The sequence below is a fragment of the Orycteropus afer genome, unplaced genomic scaffold (genome assembly GCF_000298275.1).
Source record: "Orycteropus afer afer isolate SDZICR_OR568_19922 unplaced genomic scaffold, OryAfe1.0 scaffold00011, whole genome shotgun sequence".
NCBI classification, from domain to species: Eukaryota; Metazoa; Chordata; class Mammalia; order Tubulidentata; family Orycteropodidae; genus Orycteropus; species Orycteropus afer.
The window spans coordinates 13757856-13773685 of record NW_006921598.1 but is presented as its reverse complement, the minus strand read 5'-3'; the positions used below and the strand labels follow the sequence as shown (position 1 = coordinate 13773685).

Below are 15830 nucleotides of genomic sequence, written 5' to 3'. Positions count from 1 at the left end.
CCCTTTCTCCTGCTCTTCTGGCCTGCTTCTTCGGGCGTCTCTGAGTTGTCTCTCCTCACTTGTATCCCTGGGGCTGACTGCTCTTCTGTCCGGGTTCAAGGCTTTTATCCCCTTTCTCCTGCTCTTCCGGCCTGCTACTCTGGCATCCCTGCATTGTCTCTCCTCACCTGTAAGCCTGGGGCTGATTGCTCTTCTGTCCAGGTTCAAGGCTTTTATCCCCTTTCTCCTGCTCTTCCGGCGTGCTACTCTGGCGTCCCTACGTTGTCTCTCACCTGTAAGCCTGGGGCTGTGGAGGCTGACAAATCCCAAGACTGACAGGCAATATGGCAGACTACTGGCTTAAGTCCCAAGAACCAGAGGTCAGATGATGATCAGCCACACAGGATCCAGAGCAAGCAAAAAAGCTATTAAGCTTTGCCAGAATGCCCATATGCATTAGGTACATGCCACACCCCTAAGGAAACTCCCCTTACAACTGATTGGCTGATCTCACCAGATCACATCATGGAAGTGATTACATTATATCACTAAATGGAGGATAACTCCATCATTACATAACTGCCAAACCACTGAGATGCACAGTCTAGCCACGCTGACACATAACCTTAGCCATCACACTCCCTAAGGGTCTTTAATCACTTCCACACAGCTGGTGCTACTTTCAAAGTTCCCCTATTTCCTTGGATGATGTAAACAGTTAATATGCTCAGCTGCTAACCAAAAGGTTGGAGGTTAAAGTCCACACGGAGAAGCCTCAGAAGAAAAGCCTGATAATCTACTTCTAAAAAATCAGCCAATGAAAACCATATGGAACATGGTTCTCTTACACACATGGGGTCCCCATGACTCCAAATGGACTTAATAGCAACTGGTGTGTTGTTTTTATTTCCCTATCACCTCTTCCAGCCCTGAGGGAAACTGAGCTTAGGGTATTTTCTCAAGCTATTTTCTTTCTTATCTGTGACAATCCTCAGGCACAATTACCTGGGAGAACCTGGCTGCCGTATTGCCCTTTGGAGGCACCTTTGACCTGATCCAACTAAAAGGTTCTACCCTAAAGAAGGCCTTTGAACACAGTGTCCATCGCCATGGCCAGTCCACTGGAGAGTTCCTGCAGGTGGGCGGTAAGTCACCTGTGCTGCAGGGCCATCCTGTCCAAGGTGATGGGAGGTTACCCGCTGATTGGCTCAGTTCTCCCTCAGCAGCACCTCCATGGTCAAATTTGCTTAGGTTTGCTCTCCTTTCAAAAGCTCCCAGATCCACTGAAGTCAGGTCAGGGCCAGACTTCCAAAGCCCAATCTGATGTGGATAGGCTATCTGCAGGAACTGGTCCTCCAATATTTAATATATAAATAAGCAGGTCAGATGGCTAGTTTCTATTAAAATATTAGCCAGTTGAACATTACTTGTTTTTTTTAAAATTCCTAATCACCTGGAACCAGGCAGAGGTCCAAAGGAATGAGTCTAGTCACTATTAACAAGGATGATTTCTGAGAGTGGGGTATGTAGACACACTAGAACACCTGATTACAGTTCTTCAGTCTCTCTCATCTCAGTAAGAAAACCTGCCCTGCTTATCACACAGGTTGCAGTGAAAATAAATTCCAAGGGTTACTGAAACACTTTTTTCAATATTTACCTCCACAGTAGAATAAGACAATCCTGAAAGAAATCATCTTAATTTACTCTAAAATCATATTCTGGCCTTGATTTTTTCAGCTTTTGATGGTGACCCCACTTGAGTGTTGATACTTTGTTAAGTCCAGTCCACCCTCTATGGAATACCTCCCTCTTGGGACTGCTGCATTTTTCCAGGAGGAAGTGAAGGCAACAGCAATGTCTTAATGCTCCAGCAAAGTACTGGGTAGCTGTATGCTTTGTGAAAGTTGGCTAGTCCCAAATTACTATTTAGTCTTCAAAATTCTAACAAATGTTCTGTGCCTGTCATGTTTCTGGTTTCCAAAGCCACTGAACCAAGTTACTGAACCATTTTTAATGAGGATGAGGAAAAAAAAAAAAAAAATTGTTTTCTCCCCACAGACTCACCCCTCATGCATTATGGGCCAGAGCTGGCTCTCCTTCCATTGGTTCACAGACCTCCTGGAAGGACTCAAAGTTAAACCTAACCAAAAAAAACAGTAGCTGCAAAGTTATCTCAGCTGTCTTGGTGAAATGACACTCAAACTCCAACTAAAAATAAAGCCCCTTTGTTTGACAACAGAAGTCTCCCTTTGGATCCAGTGAAGAAAACATATGCACTCATTTTTTTTTCTCCTAGGAATCCATGTAATGTATGACCTTTCCCAAAAACCTGGGAACAGAGTGGTCAGCATAGATGTTCTTTGTACCAAGTGTCGAGTACCCACTTACGAGCCTCTCAAGATGGATGAAATATATAAGGTGGTTCTCCCAAACTTCCTTGCCAATGGTGGAGATTCATTCCACATGATAAAAGATGAATTACTAAAACATGACTCTGGTAAGCACAAGTGTCTCTTCTTCTTACCTCAGAAGTACTCAAAGAATTGGGCCGAGGAGATACTCATGGTGCCCAAGAGGGCAAAGCCCAGATCCTGCCTCAATGTTGCCAGGTCCTCCTGCTTTGCTTGTTGGAAAACAGCAGCAAATCATTGGGGAGTATGTGCCCCTCTCCTGGCATATACCTCATTCATCCAATCTCAGAGAAAAAAGTTTTAAGTAAAAAATATTTCAACATTCTTTTAAGTACATATAAGGTGCTATTTAAATTGTGAAATATAAATCATTTTGTTACTTGTATAAAGTGTCCTCTACAGTACTGATCTATTATGAGCCCAAATGGTCATCAGTTATTGTAAAGCACAGATGAAAGGGTAAGGAACAGAGAACCCAGACTACTGGAGGCAAAACATCCAGAAGGGAACTGATGAAAATCTTAAAACCCTGTGAAAAATGCCATCAGTATCTCTGAACAATTTGGGAGTAACTGTTAAATGGAAACCTAATTTATTGTGTAAACTTGCAATTCAAAAACACAATAAAATACAGGTAGTCCCCAAGTTCTGACATACTTGAGTTAGGACATAAAGCACTTACAACCATGCTGTTTAAATTTTTGTACGGTTTATTATTTGTAAAATGTACTACATACAATGTTAAAATATATCTGTAAGTTTATATGTAATGTTTCCAACCCCAAAAGATGAAGATTGGATTTATAAAGATGTTAATAGAAGGTAATGAAAAGTTAAAAAAAAAAGGGGGGGGGAGTATTCACCTTATGTCAGAACTGACTTACTATGGGGTTGTCAGACTAGAAAGAACCCAGTCATAAGTAGGGAATTACCTGTATTATTTTAAAACACATAAAGTTTTCCAGAATTTTAGGTTAGAGGTAGAAAACCTGCAGGGTAAATCATCTAAATTTTCTCTTTGGAAGCAGGTTTTAGTAAATGAATAGGTCAGGTAGGAATGGATAGGGTATGCCTCCCTTACAACACACCGAGTTCATGGACCAACACCAAAAACCAAACTCAGTGCCGTCGAATCTGATCTGACTCAATAGCGACCCCTCCTTGGGTTTCTGAGGTGGTATCACTACGAAAGGAGTGGCTGGTGGTTTGAACTGCTAGACTTCTGGTTAGTGTCAAATGCCTTAGGCACTACACAAATATGAAAACCACCATACTTGACCCAACTGATATTTTCAACAGCATTGAGGGTCACTGTACTCTGATGTCATTTTTAGAAAACTTCTTGAGTCACCTCATGTGCACAAACTCCACTGACCTAGGGTACACTTCTCTTTATTTTCCCCAGCATGCTTATAAGTCCCCATACTTATCATGGTGGGCCTGCCATTTTAGTGGCTTATTCCAAGGAGGTTGGGGTTAGAACCAGGCCAAAGGAGTCACCCTTCCTGGGAGAAAAGGGAATGGCTACTTCTGTTCATTCCATGATAGGAGATGGATGGGCAGGCTTCAAAGGGTATCCTGGGTGTCCTCCTGAGAAAGGCATCAGCTGGCACTATTCTGCTCATCCAATCCCAAGTGGATATGAGAGGAGATCACACAGAAGGGTTTTCAACCCTGGCTACACCTTAGACTCATGGGAGAGGGTAGCAGTTTGAAGAAAATACTAATGCTTTGGCCCAACCCTTAACAGATTCTAATTTAAGTGGTTGGGACAGAGCCCAGGCACCAATATCCTTTCAGTGATTCTAATGTACAGCCAAAGAACCACTGCAGGGAGTTCTTTTTTTTTAATTTTATTTTGATTTGGGTGAATATTTACAGAGCAAATTCACTTTTCATACAGCAGTTCACATATACTTTGTCTAAAAAATGGAACGCTTCACGAATTTGCGTGTCATCCTTGCGCAGGGGCCATGCTAATCTTCTCTGTATCGTTCCAATTTTAGTATATGTGCTGCCGAAGCGAGCACAGGGAGGAGTTCTTTAACTATTAGAATAATCTTTTTGAAATGAAAATTCTCTTGGGTCCTCAAAGGTTTGTTACAGTTACAGGCAATTATTATGTGTCACCTCTCTCCTTTTGGAAATGAAGCCTCCATTGTCCCACTGTCAATTATGCAAAAAAAAATTCTTGAGCAAGTGAGCAAAAGGAAGTCACTTTTACCTCTCAACTAACTGTTCTTGATGCAGTTCCCTAATGGCCTTGTTCTGCAGTGGTTCAAAAGCTGCAATGTCAACCACTTGCTGAGTCATCTGAGACCACTCTCCTCCACCCACTTATCTCATAGTTAACCACGTGCACACATCACATCTGGAACATGAAAAAGCAATCAAATTCTTTGCAGTTATGATTGCTACTGTCTCCTGTGACACTTTTTCCTTGCTTATTAAAGGAAAAGCATTTCTTTTATTATTACAAGGAACTTTAGAGAAACGCTTTAGTGTTTTGCTCCCCTCTGTTAATTAAGGAGCTCTGGTAACACACTGACTAAGGCAGTTGATTGATAACCAGAAAGCTGGCAGTTCAAACCCATCAGCCACTCTGCAGAAGCAAGACTAAGCAATCTACTTCCATAAAGATTTACCGCTTCGGAAACCCAATAGGGGTCACTATGAGTCAGGATCAACTCGATGGCAGTGGGTTTGGTTTTTTTTGGTTCTGTTAATTAATAATTATTTTTTCTGTGGTTAAAATAACCTATGTACTTTTCTAGGTGATCAAGATATCAGCGTGGTTTCTGAATACATCTTAAAAATGAAAGTAATTTATCCAGCAGTTGAAGGTCGGATCAAATTTTCTGCAGGAAGTTATTGCCAAGGAAGCTTTTCTCTAATATCTCTTTCATTTTTGGCAGTGAGCCTTGTTTTATACCAGTAGCCAAAATTTCTCCTTGCCATTAATGCATGAGATTACATGCTTTTCAAGTGGAGTTCAAGTCTGCATTTTAGAGCCTGGCTTTGTGATGATGGCAGAGAACATCCTTGTAGGCTCCTAGAAGCTGAAGTTTACAATGCTGTAAAAAGAGACGACATCATCACTCAAGGTCAACAGCTTAGTGAGACAAAAAAGAGAAGAGAAAAATTAAAACAGAACCTTATGAGGGGAAAGCCAACTATATTTGGTTTTCATATCCATGTTTTTATAAAATTTTATTAACTATTTAAAATTATAGAAAGCATTTTCTCCTAGACCCATTCTAATCCATCAGACAACTTCCGTTTACATAGAAGTTTACAACTTACAAGGGATTTTTAAGCATGCTGATGCCACAACTTACTTTGGTGGGTAAGGCAAGTATTTTTTGCCATTTTACACATGAGGAAATTGAAGCTCAGAAAGAGTTCATTTGCTCAAGGCTGTTCAGCTAAAAGTGACAAATCTAAGACTTGAACCTATGTCTCATGACCTCAGGTCCCACACTCTTTCAACACATTGATTGAGTTGCTGTTCAGAATGATACTTAAAATAGCCTCCTCTTTCCGTAACTATCAATGGTCCCAAGCTCATAGATGACAAGTCTCTGCTTCATTTCTGGTATCTATTTTCTGCTCTTGTTGTTTGTGTTTAAAAATACTGGGTAGCATTTTCTGTTGCATCACCCAGCTGCGTTTCATGAGTTAGGGAACAAACTTTGTGCAGGAGACAATGAGAATGTCATTCACATTATAAAGAAAAAGAGCTAAAGAACAGTTATCCCTCCTTGGGTTTCTGAGGCAGTATCTCTACAGAAGTAGATTGCCCAACCTTCCTTCCGAGGAGGGGCTGGTGGGTTTGAACCGACCTCCTTCCGGTTAGCAGTCAAATAAATGCCTTAGGCACTATGCCACCAGAGCACCTAAAGAACAATTACGTTTGTTAAATAGGTATTAGATAAGCAGTAGCTGCAGTGCCTGGCACGTATTAACCAAACCAAAAGCAAACTCACTGCCATCGAAATCGGATCCGACTCATAGCGACCCCTCCTTGGGTTTCCGAGGCAGTATCACTACAGAAGTAGATTGCCCAACCTTCCTTCCAAGCGCATATTAGCAGTTACTATTTCATGAATTAAATAATCTCTGCCTTTGTGCTTTTTCCTTCTTCCTAAAGTGAAGGTGCTATGAGAACCTTCTAGAACAAGCTGTAATTCTACACCTGCACTTGTCCCTCCCCAGCAAAACACTAGCACTATACTTATTCTAGTTATACCACACGCACGCACACACACACACACACACAAAAATCAAGTTACGGAAAATCCACAGGGGAGACAAACGTTGATTTTAAGAAGTGGTATATACTTAAGATGTTTGAAGTCAGCTCTGCCTCCAAATCCCAAAAATCACTCCAAGTCATTCTCAAGTCGAGAGAATGCTCCCTTCTCAATGGGTGCTCAGGAAACACCCAGACTGATGAAATGATTTATGCCCAAAGAACAAACACAATACTTGCTTATGGGGGTAGTGATACCCTAATAAGCCTACTCAGCATCATGAAAGGGATAAAACACAGAAATGGGAGCCTTCATCTTAAAAACTGTAAGCAAACAAACAGAAGCTGAAGTTTGGAGAGGGAGTATGTTTTTTTTTTCTTAGTATTTACTAATATTAAGTATTCTTAATATAAAATATACTTTTAAACTTCACAGCCTGGTTTCTATGTATATACATATTAGGCTATAAACAAAACAGATGTCAGTTAGATCTTAAGATACTAAAACTTGAGAAAGTTTCATTTGGGACCTATTTATTATGCTTGGCCAGTAAAATAGGATAAATCCTACTGAAGTATAATTTTTTAAACAACATTTTTGTAAGTTTCTAAATATATATGTTTTATGCAGTGGTGCTGAAAAATGACTTTAAATTACTTTGCAACTGTAGATTCCAAACAGTTAAGACTTACGATATGGTCCTTGATGTTTAGTGACTATTTCTTCAGTTAGGCAAACATTTGTAACCCAATAAAATACGACTGAGGAAAGCTCTTTGACAACTGATCACTGATCATAACTCTTGATTTGATTTCTCAGATAACCTGCTTGCTATCTGATCACCCTCACTTCCAAAAAAAACTGAAAAAGAAGAAAAATGCATACAATTTTTAGGTGGAAACTAAAGAAAGGATATTTTAAGTAAGACTACTGAATTTTTTGGTTTTGTTGTACAGAACCTAATGTGAAAACATACTGGTAACACAATAGACTCGTTTTGTTTCACCTTGATCAACCAGACATATTAATTCCATTCGGTAGCAATGCTGCCTTCAACAGTTTGCCACAAACAAAAGGCAGTTTCTTACAAGGGAAAAAAAAAAAAAAACCTATTTGATTATTAAGGCTGCTAATAGCTGCTCATTAGAAAGACATGCTCCCCCTGAGAGTATGTAGTCCATGTATGACTTGGCAAGAAGCTATCTGTAACTGCTTGCCAAAATTAGGAAGCTATCTATAACTGCTTGCCAAAATTAGGAAAAGATGCCCTTCCTTCTAGTGCACTCCCACACCTAGGCATAACAAATGCAGTAAGAATAGATCTCAGCCACCAACTGTACCATGGCTGGAGCCCTCCCACAGGGCTTGCCCTACACAATCAGCTATAGCAGCCCAAGGCCAGCAACAGTTTCTGTGTCCTATATATTTTGCAAACACAAGATTATTAGTGTTACTTATGTGATGGTGAAAAAGAATACATTTTACAACCCTGGTGGCACAATGGTGGCTAAGCTTTGGGTTGCTAACTGAAAGGCTGAGTGAGGGTCAAATCAACCCAGCCCAGAAAAAAAGACCAATCTGCTCTTATAAAGATTAAAAAGAAAAAAACCAAAGACACTGCTGTCGAGTCGAATCCAACTCATATCAACCCCTCCTTGGGTTTCCAAGGTGGTATCACTACAGAAACTGCCCAACCTTCCTTCCAAAGAGTGACTGGTGGGTTTAAGCTGCCAGCCTTCTGGTTAGCAGTCAAGTGCCTTAGGCACTACACCACCAGAGCTCCTTAGAAATCCTATGAGGGCAGTTCTACTCTGCACATGGGCCGCTATGAGTCCAAATCTACTCTAGGGCACCTAACAACAGCAGCAAGAGCAAAACAAAAGGAAAGTTTTCCTATCCAATGCAATCAAAAGGAGGAGCTTCAAACTTTTGTAACATAAACTTGGGGGAGAGGGGATCTCAAATCCCTAGTGAGTAGTACTTCTGAGGACTTCAGGAATTTGAATTTAAAACTTTGCAAAAAAACATTCAGTTAACAAATAAGCTACTTAAGTTACGAAAACAATTAACTCTGATCCATCACAAAGAGGCCTGGCATATTAAAACAGCAATGAAAATTACACTGGGCTCATTATTCATCAGGGTTCTTGGTTGCAAAAACAAAAACTTTGAAGTACAGAAATTATGAGAAGTATATTAGCTAGCTCCCATAATCAAAAAGGTTGGAGAGCCAAGCCTAGGAAATGGACAGCAAGTGAGCAAAGTGAGGCACAGCTAAAGTACCCTGCCACAAGAACAGCCTCAGTGCACCACTCTGGAGCTGCAGGTCCTGCACTAAGGCAGCAATGCTACCAGGCTGACTCCACAGCAGCCTTCACCCATAAGGGCCTCTGACTATCTGGTGCCTTCTATCTTCCCTTCGTCCAGACAGGAACATCTAATTAGCTAAGTCTGGATCACATACCCAAGTTGTCTCCCCTAAATAGAAACTGGTATCTTCCCTCCCAAAACTCTTGAAATTTCTCCAAGGATGTTCAATTCTGGACAGTCAAAAATGACAAAGGCCCTGACCTTAGCAGAAATAACACCTTGATTATATATCATTATATGTTCTGCTAAGAACAATGGGCAAACTCAACTTCTGTTTATACTTTATTCTAATGCTTTTCAATAAGGCTATAAAATGATGCTTGAAACTCAACCCTTCTTCAGAATCATCTGATATCTACAAATTAGTATTAAAGTTATAATCTTATAATGTCCTTTCAAATTTCAAAGTGTCCTGTCATCTATTTAATTTCATTTTATCCTCCCAACCAGAAACACTGATAGCTCTGTTTGTGGAAACACTTTTGAAATGAGTTCTCCATGAAGCTCATGCACTAGGGGACACCTGAAAATGGATGGAAAGAATATGCAAAGTAAAATACTTGGAATGAATCAAGGGAACACAACTTTTCAAAGAGATCCAGAGAGTGACTACTTTCAGAAAACAAAGGCTTTCTCTGACACAGCAGTGACAAGAACATAAATTCTAACTTTATCACGCTTCCTGGCCTCAGTATCTTCACCCATAAAATAATAGCATGGTAGTTCCTGTGCTGATGCAATGTGATAGTGTGTGTAACTTGCCTAGCAAATAGCAAACAGTGAATTTTAGTTCCTTTCCCTTTTTACTAATGTGAAAAATTTATTAATTTTCAAGGTATAGGCTTTTATACATCTGATTTTCTTTTCATAGTGCTCTTCCAAAACTGTATTTTTCTCATCTAAATTAAATAAAACTTAAAGAACAGGAGAAGATAGCGGAAAAAAGGATTTTAAATATTTCTTTTCCAGGCACTAAGGTTCAAAATTCTCTAGATATAAATTCTCCTGATTAAATTTTTACCTGTCACTGAGAAATCAGGAAATGTTTAAAGCTTGGTGTTAAAGCTTTGATGTGAAGAAACTCATACACATTGTAGAACTTTCAAGCATTTAACAGTATAATAAAACTATTGATAACAACCTTTCCAAAATGTGTAATATCTTAATGACCATTTTTTAAAACCTTAGGAAAAATAAATGAATTATCATTAAACAGGTTTTCCAAAGTATATTTAGAGTTCCCATAGTACCCAACATAGTGCCTAACACATAGCTGATGCTCAATATATTCTGAATGAACACTGAAACCAATAACTAAACACAAAATGCTCAATCCTGAAAGAAAAATTTGTTTCATGAAGGAGAAAAAACATAACATAACAAGGAACTCCAAGTAAAAGTCTAAAACACTGAATCTTAAAAATGATATCTTAAATTAACTTTCCCAGAGAATACAGTTGCTGTTATTGTTATGTGCTGTTGAGTCAGACCCAACTCACAGCGACCCCTCCTTGGGTTTCCAAGGTGTTATCACTACAGAAGTAGATTGCCCCATCTTCCTTCTGAGGAGTGACTGGTGGGTTTGAACCGCCAGCCTGCTGGTTAGCAGTCAAGTGCCTTAGGCACTATGCTATCAGAGCTCCTGAGACTACAGTTAATTCTGTATTTTTCTTTTGGAGAAATAACAAACATACACCAAAAATTTGTTTACGCCAGTTGTTTACCTAAGCTTCTGGAATATAGTCACACACATTCAGTGAAACTTAACAATAACTGCACAATCACAAATATCTGTAAGTAATCAACTTTCACAGCCAACAAGGCTGTGACCCACTCACCCAGCAAGGGTGAAGAGAAGTCCTTTGTTTATTATGACAAAGAAAATTTTATTTATAGACAGTTAATTATGCAGAAAACGGAAAATCGGAAAACAAATCTACTAAAATAGATTAGCTATAAATAAGAAAGTAAATTAGACTGTACTCATGTTTCTCCATTCTAACCATAATTATTTTCAAAGTGATACAATAGAAGTTATCAATTTTATATGTTTGCCCAAAGAGGGTTATGAATTATTTCTTTTAAAAATGTCAATTAACGTGATTTTTGCTCTAATAAAGTATGGATGACAAGTATAAAATAAAGGCTAAGAAACTCAATCATTTTTAATCATTATTGTTTGTTAGTCTTTATTAAAACAAAACAATCAAAATTTCAGACACTCAATTACATGATATGTACAAGAATATACAAAAGTAAAATAAAATATGTATCTACTACACTAGCACAACAGAAATTTCAACTGGTTACTCTATCCCAAATCCAAACGTTCACATCCAGGATGTCACAGAGGGAACTTCCTTTTGTACCTACAGTAAAAATAAATGTATTTAAGAGATGACAATAATATAGAGTTCATTTATGAATTGCCTAATAGCTCTAGGATATTAAAATTCTAATCTAACATATGCACATATTGCACGCCAAAAGAAATCAACTGGCATATGCAACAGATATCTATTTTTCAAAGAGGAGTAAATGACAAAGTTTAGTCAAACCTTATAAAATCTCAAAGAGAGAGCTGGGGTTTTCTGGTATTGATTCCCATGTAAACAGAACATAGAAATAGAAACTCTGTAACTTCCATTCTGCTTTAATATACATTTAATATATAACTTGAAAGTTCATAACTAATAGGGAAAGAATTCACATTTGTTTTTCTCTAATCTACAAGACTGACATTTTATTGCTATACCACAGCCTTGAAGAGTAGCTTTTATATCAGACCGAAGAAATCAGTGAGAAAAATGATAAAACAGTAAAAATTAATGACTTACACCTTTACTCGAATCTCAAAATACACAAGATTCAATATAATAATATTATTTTTCATTGTTGTTGTTAGGTGCTGTCGAGTTGCTCTGACTCATAGCGACCCTTTGTACAACAGAACAAAACACTGCCTGGTCCTGTGAAAGTTCTCCAGTAATATATCAGACAGTGTTTCACTGCTAGTCGTAAGGTTTTCCTGGCCAATGTTTGAGAAGTTAATGTCCTCTTCTTTCTTCTGTGTCTGTCTTAGTCTGGAAGCTCCACTGAAACCTGTCCACCATGGGTGACCCTGCTGGTATTTGAAATACCAGTGGCAGAGCCTCCTGCCTCATAGAAAGCAACACACAAGCCCCCACAGTACAACAAACTGACAGATGAGTGGTGAATAATACTATTACCATTCTCTAACTCATTTATTTTGTGCTCTGGATTCATATAAACTCAACTTGGTTAAAAAAATACTCAAATCTCTGACATATATGTTACAGGTGACAGTCTGAAGAATTTGCTCCATTCTAGTGCCAAGACTTCCTCTACCTCTGGGAAGACTGTCACTAGTGTAATGTCCCTATCTGCTTGTGATTAGGAAGGGATGAAGTCAAGGAAGAGGCTATGCAGTTCCTGCTCCCACCCCAAATCCACTCTATGTGTAGGCATGCTGAATAAAGAAACTATAAAGAGGCATTTGCTTAGGAAAAAAGTCACAAAAGTTTCCTTAATTTTTTATCCCTAATTAAAATAAATGTCAACATATATTAAAAGAATAAAACTACTGCTTTTCAGTTACCTTATTGAGCTCTGGAAATAGTTCCTGAATCACAATGTCCAATAAAACATAAGTCAGCTAAAGCACCCCAAAAAAGAAAAAATTTTTAAGGCATTAGGCAAAAAACCAAAATATGATAAACATAAAACTCAGGATAATGGTTTCCTGTAAACGGAAAGACAGAGACTAGGATTCACAATATATTACAAAGCAAGCACAAAAGTAGCTTCAGTAGTATCAATAATGTCCTGCTTTTTAACATGGGTGGTAGGTACCCATTTGTTCCCATGTAAACATTTTATTATTATGTCTCTCATAATTCACTTATATGTTAAATATTTTTATATATAACATATTTTTAAAAAAACAAGCAGGACACACAACTGTACTTCTACTAAGTTTCAAAAAAATATATAGATTATAAACAAAAAACATTAACTGTGGTTAGTCTATATAACCTGAATGATGAAATTATTGATTAAAATTTTCACTTTTCCTCAATTTTCTGTATATTTCAAAATTTCTGCAACAAATATACTTTATGTTCAACTTAAATCCAAACAATTCCTGTTACATAGAAATAAGGTAATTGGGACAAAAGAGTAATAAATAAAACACACTTTTTTCCATTGGAATGTTTGAGTTACATTGTCTTGATTTAATAATAATAATACATCAGACACTTTGCTGTATCATTCACTGAATTTTACCTGCTTGTTGAGTACTGGCTGCTGTAACCCTTCAAACAGAAGTCTGATGCTTTCATATTTGGCTTCTTTGCCAATACACTTGACTATCAGATCTAAACAAGAAAGCCACATGTCAAATCATTCTATATTATAAAATGTTCATCCAGTGGGTAATAAAGCAAAATCCCCACTCTGTTTCCTGGATAATATGCAAAAACTATAAATCAGCATTTCTTAAACCAACATTCCTATAAGATGCTCCTGGGAAAAAAAAGTTCTGTTGTCAAGTTGGGAAATAACAGCACTGGAGAGTCTCAACACACAAAGCATACCACAAATTCTGAGGAATGTTGCAAAAAAGAAATCAGCTTCTATTATTAAGTGATACAAAGATACAAAGGAAAATACTATACAAAGATACAAAGGAAAATACTATATATTGTATTAGCCTATTAGGGTAAAAGGCGCTCTGGTGGTGTAGTGCCTAAGGCATTTGACTGCTAACCAGAAGGCTGGTGGTTCAAACCAGCCACTCCACAGAAGGAAGACTGGGCAATCTACTTCCGTAGTGATACTGCCTCGCAAACCCAAGGACGAATCACTCTAAGTCAGATCCGACTCAAGGGCACAGTGACTTTGGTTTTTTGATTTATTAGGGTAAAACAAAACAAATTAAAACCCTGAAATGACAAATGTACATTTGTACACTTATATTTTCTATGAATAGAAAGATGTCTATATAGATTCACATCAAACTGGAGAATATGGGGAATAGATGACTTCTACTTTTTATTCTATGTATTCTCAAAATGTTTGAATATTTTAATATCAGAAAAAAAATAAGCTTGTTTTTTTAACCTGTTTCTTCAATAAATGTGAATTTTAAAATTATTTCTGTACTTCTTACATAATCACTATTATATAGTGACTATTAACCATCTTATAGAATAATCATTTTGGGAATTGCAACAAATGTTTAAACACTAATTTATAGTCAAAAAGTTCAGATTCTTACTAAACTGATAGAGACTAGAGGAACCTCCAAGACTACTGCCTTAAGATACCCTTTTAACCTTGAACTGAAGCCACTCTCCTGGAGGTTACCTTTCAGCCAAATAAAAGACTGGCCTATAAAATAAATAATAACATCCATGAGAAATATGTTCCTTTAAACAATTATATACAAGATTAAGTGGTCAACATTAATACAAATACAAAGATCGCTGTGATGAATTTTGGAGTTGTAAGGGTTGTTGGTAATAAATATTATAATGTACACTTACCAAAAAAAAAAAAAAAAAAAAAAGGCAAAGAGAGCCAGGGAAACTAAATGGGTGGAAACGGGGCAGGCAAGGTAGAAACACAGTACTGACACATTTTGTTGTTAGAAGGATATAATTAATGTCACAGAAAAAAATGTGTAGGAATCGTTGAATGGAAATCTAATTTGCTATGTAATCTTTCACCTAAAGCATAATATTAAAAACAAAAAAATTCATATTCATTTTTGACTCCACAGCTGTCATGTATTATTCCTGTTACCAAAAAGAGTTCCAAGCCAAACCAAACCCACTGCCATTTTGACTCACAGTGATCCTACAGTACAGAACAGAACTGCCCCATAGGGTTTCCAAGGCTGTAAATCTTTACAGAAGCAGACTGCTTCATTTTTCTCCCATGGAGAAGCTGATGGGTTCAAACTGCCAACCTTTTGGTTAGCAACAAAATGTGTTAACTACTATGCCACCAGGAGTCCTAAAAAGAGTTAATCCTTATTAAAATTTATGCTAAATTTTATCCCCCTAAGAAAATTATTCTTAAGCAAGTAAGATATTTAAATATTTTCCTTTTCTTCCTCAACCATAACTGAATTTCATGCTTTTCATGGAAAATTCTCACTTTATATTTTGCTCTATGAGATAAATTTAACCCCGAGATGCAAACATCAAATTCAATTTACAGTAAGAACAGCATATCCTTGACGTTTTCAAGATATGTGGCCCAGTATTGATCTTTGTGAATCCTCAGTCCCCAAACTACAACAGAATTTCCCAATTAAAATGCATGAAGCATAATGGACAAATCTAAGTGATCCTTCCAGCTCCTTAAGGAGTTACTAAGTAAGATATAAAGAAAAGAAGACAATAGAAAGAAATGCTAGGCTTACTTACTACCTAAATGACCAAACTAAACCCACTGCCATCAAGTCGATTCCAAATCAGTGACCCTTCAGGACAGAGTAGAACTGCCCCTAGGGTTTCCAAGGCCATAAATCTTTACAGAAGCAGACTACATCTTTATTCCAGGGAGTGGCTGGTGGATATGAACGCCCAACCTTTCAGTTAGTAGCTTTACCACTGTACCACAAAGGCTCCTAGTAGCTGAGTTACTCCTTTTTCAACAGCAGTCTTAGAGTAGTTGTCATTCAAACGCAAAATTGTGAATGTCTCAGAAAAATAATAAATTACTACATTCACTAGCCCCAGGGTTACAGGTGAGGAGAGACAATTCAGGAACACCTGAAGTA

The 15830-nt window shown here is 37.7% G+C and overlaps 2 protein-coding genes and 1 non-coding gene across 3 annotated transcripts in view; 1 reads left to right on the top strand and 2 right to left on the bottom strand.

Moving 5' to 3' along the window:
- The window catches only part of NT5E (5'-nucleotidase ecto), a 79144-nt gene extending 73813 nt beyond the window's left edge, over positions 1-5331 (top strand). Inside the window, exons 7-9 of the mRNA XM_007951154.2 lie at positions 975-1124; positions 2279-2479; positions 5168-5331. Of these exons, the coding sequence (XP_007949345.1) occupies positions 975-1124; positions 2279-2479; positions 5168-5331 (515 nt within the window). The remainder of the gene's footprint in view (positions 1-974; positions 1125-2278; positions 2480-5167) is intronic.
- On the bottom strand, positions 4317-4423 carry LOC122151048. The gene has a single exon (XR_006163950.1). It is a non-coding gene; the product is annotated as a U6 spliceosomal RNA (small nuclear RNA).
- Positions 5332-11346: 6015 nt separating the features above from the next.
- SNX14 (sorting nexin 14) overlaps positions 11347-15830 on the bottom strand; it is a 172516-nt gene continuing 168032 nt past the window's right edge. Inside the window, exons 27-29 of the mRNA XM_007951122.2 lie at positions 13325-13416; positions 12636-12692; positions 11347-11385 (exon numbers count right to left, since the gene is read on the bottom strand). Of these exons, the coding sequence (XP_007949313.1) occupies positions 11347-11385; positions 12636-12692; positions 13325-13416 (188 nt within the window). The remainder of the gene's footprint in view (positions 11386-12635; positions 12693-13324; positions 13417-15830) is intronic.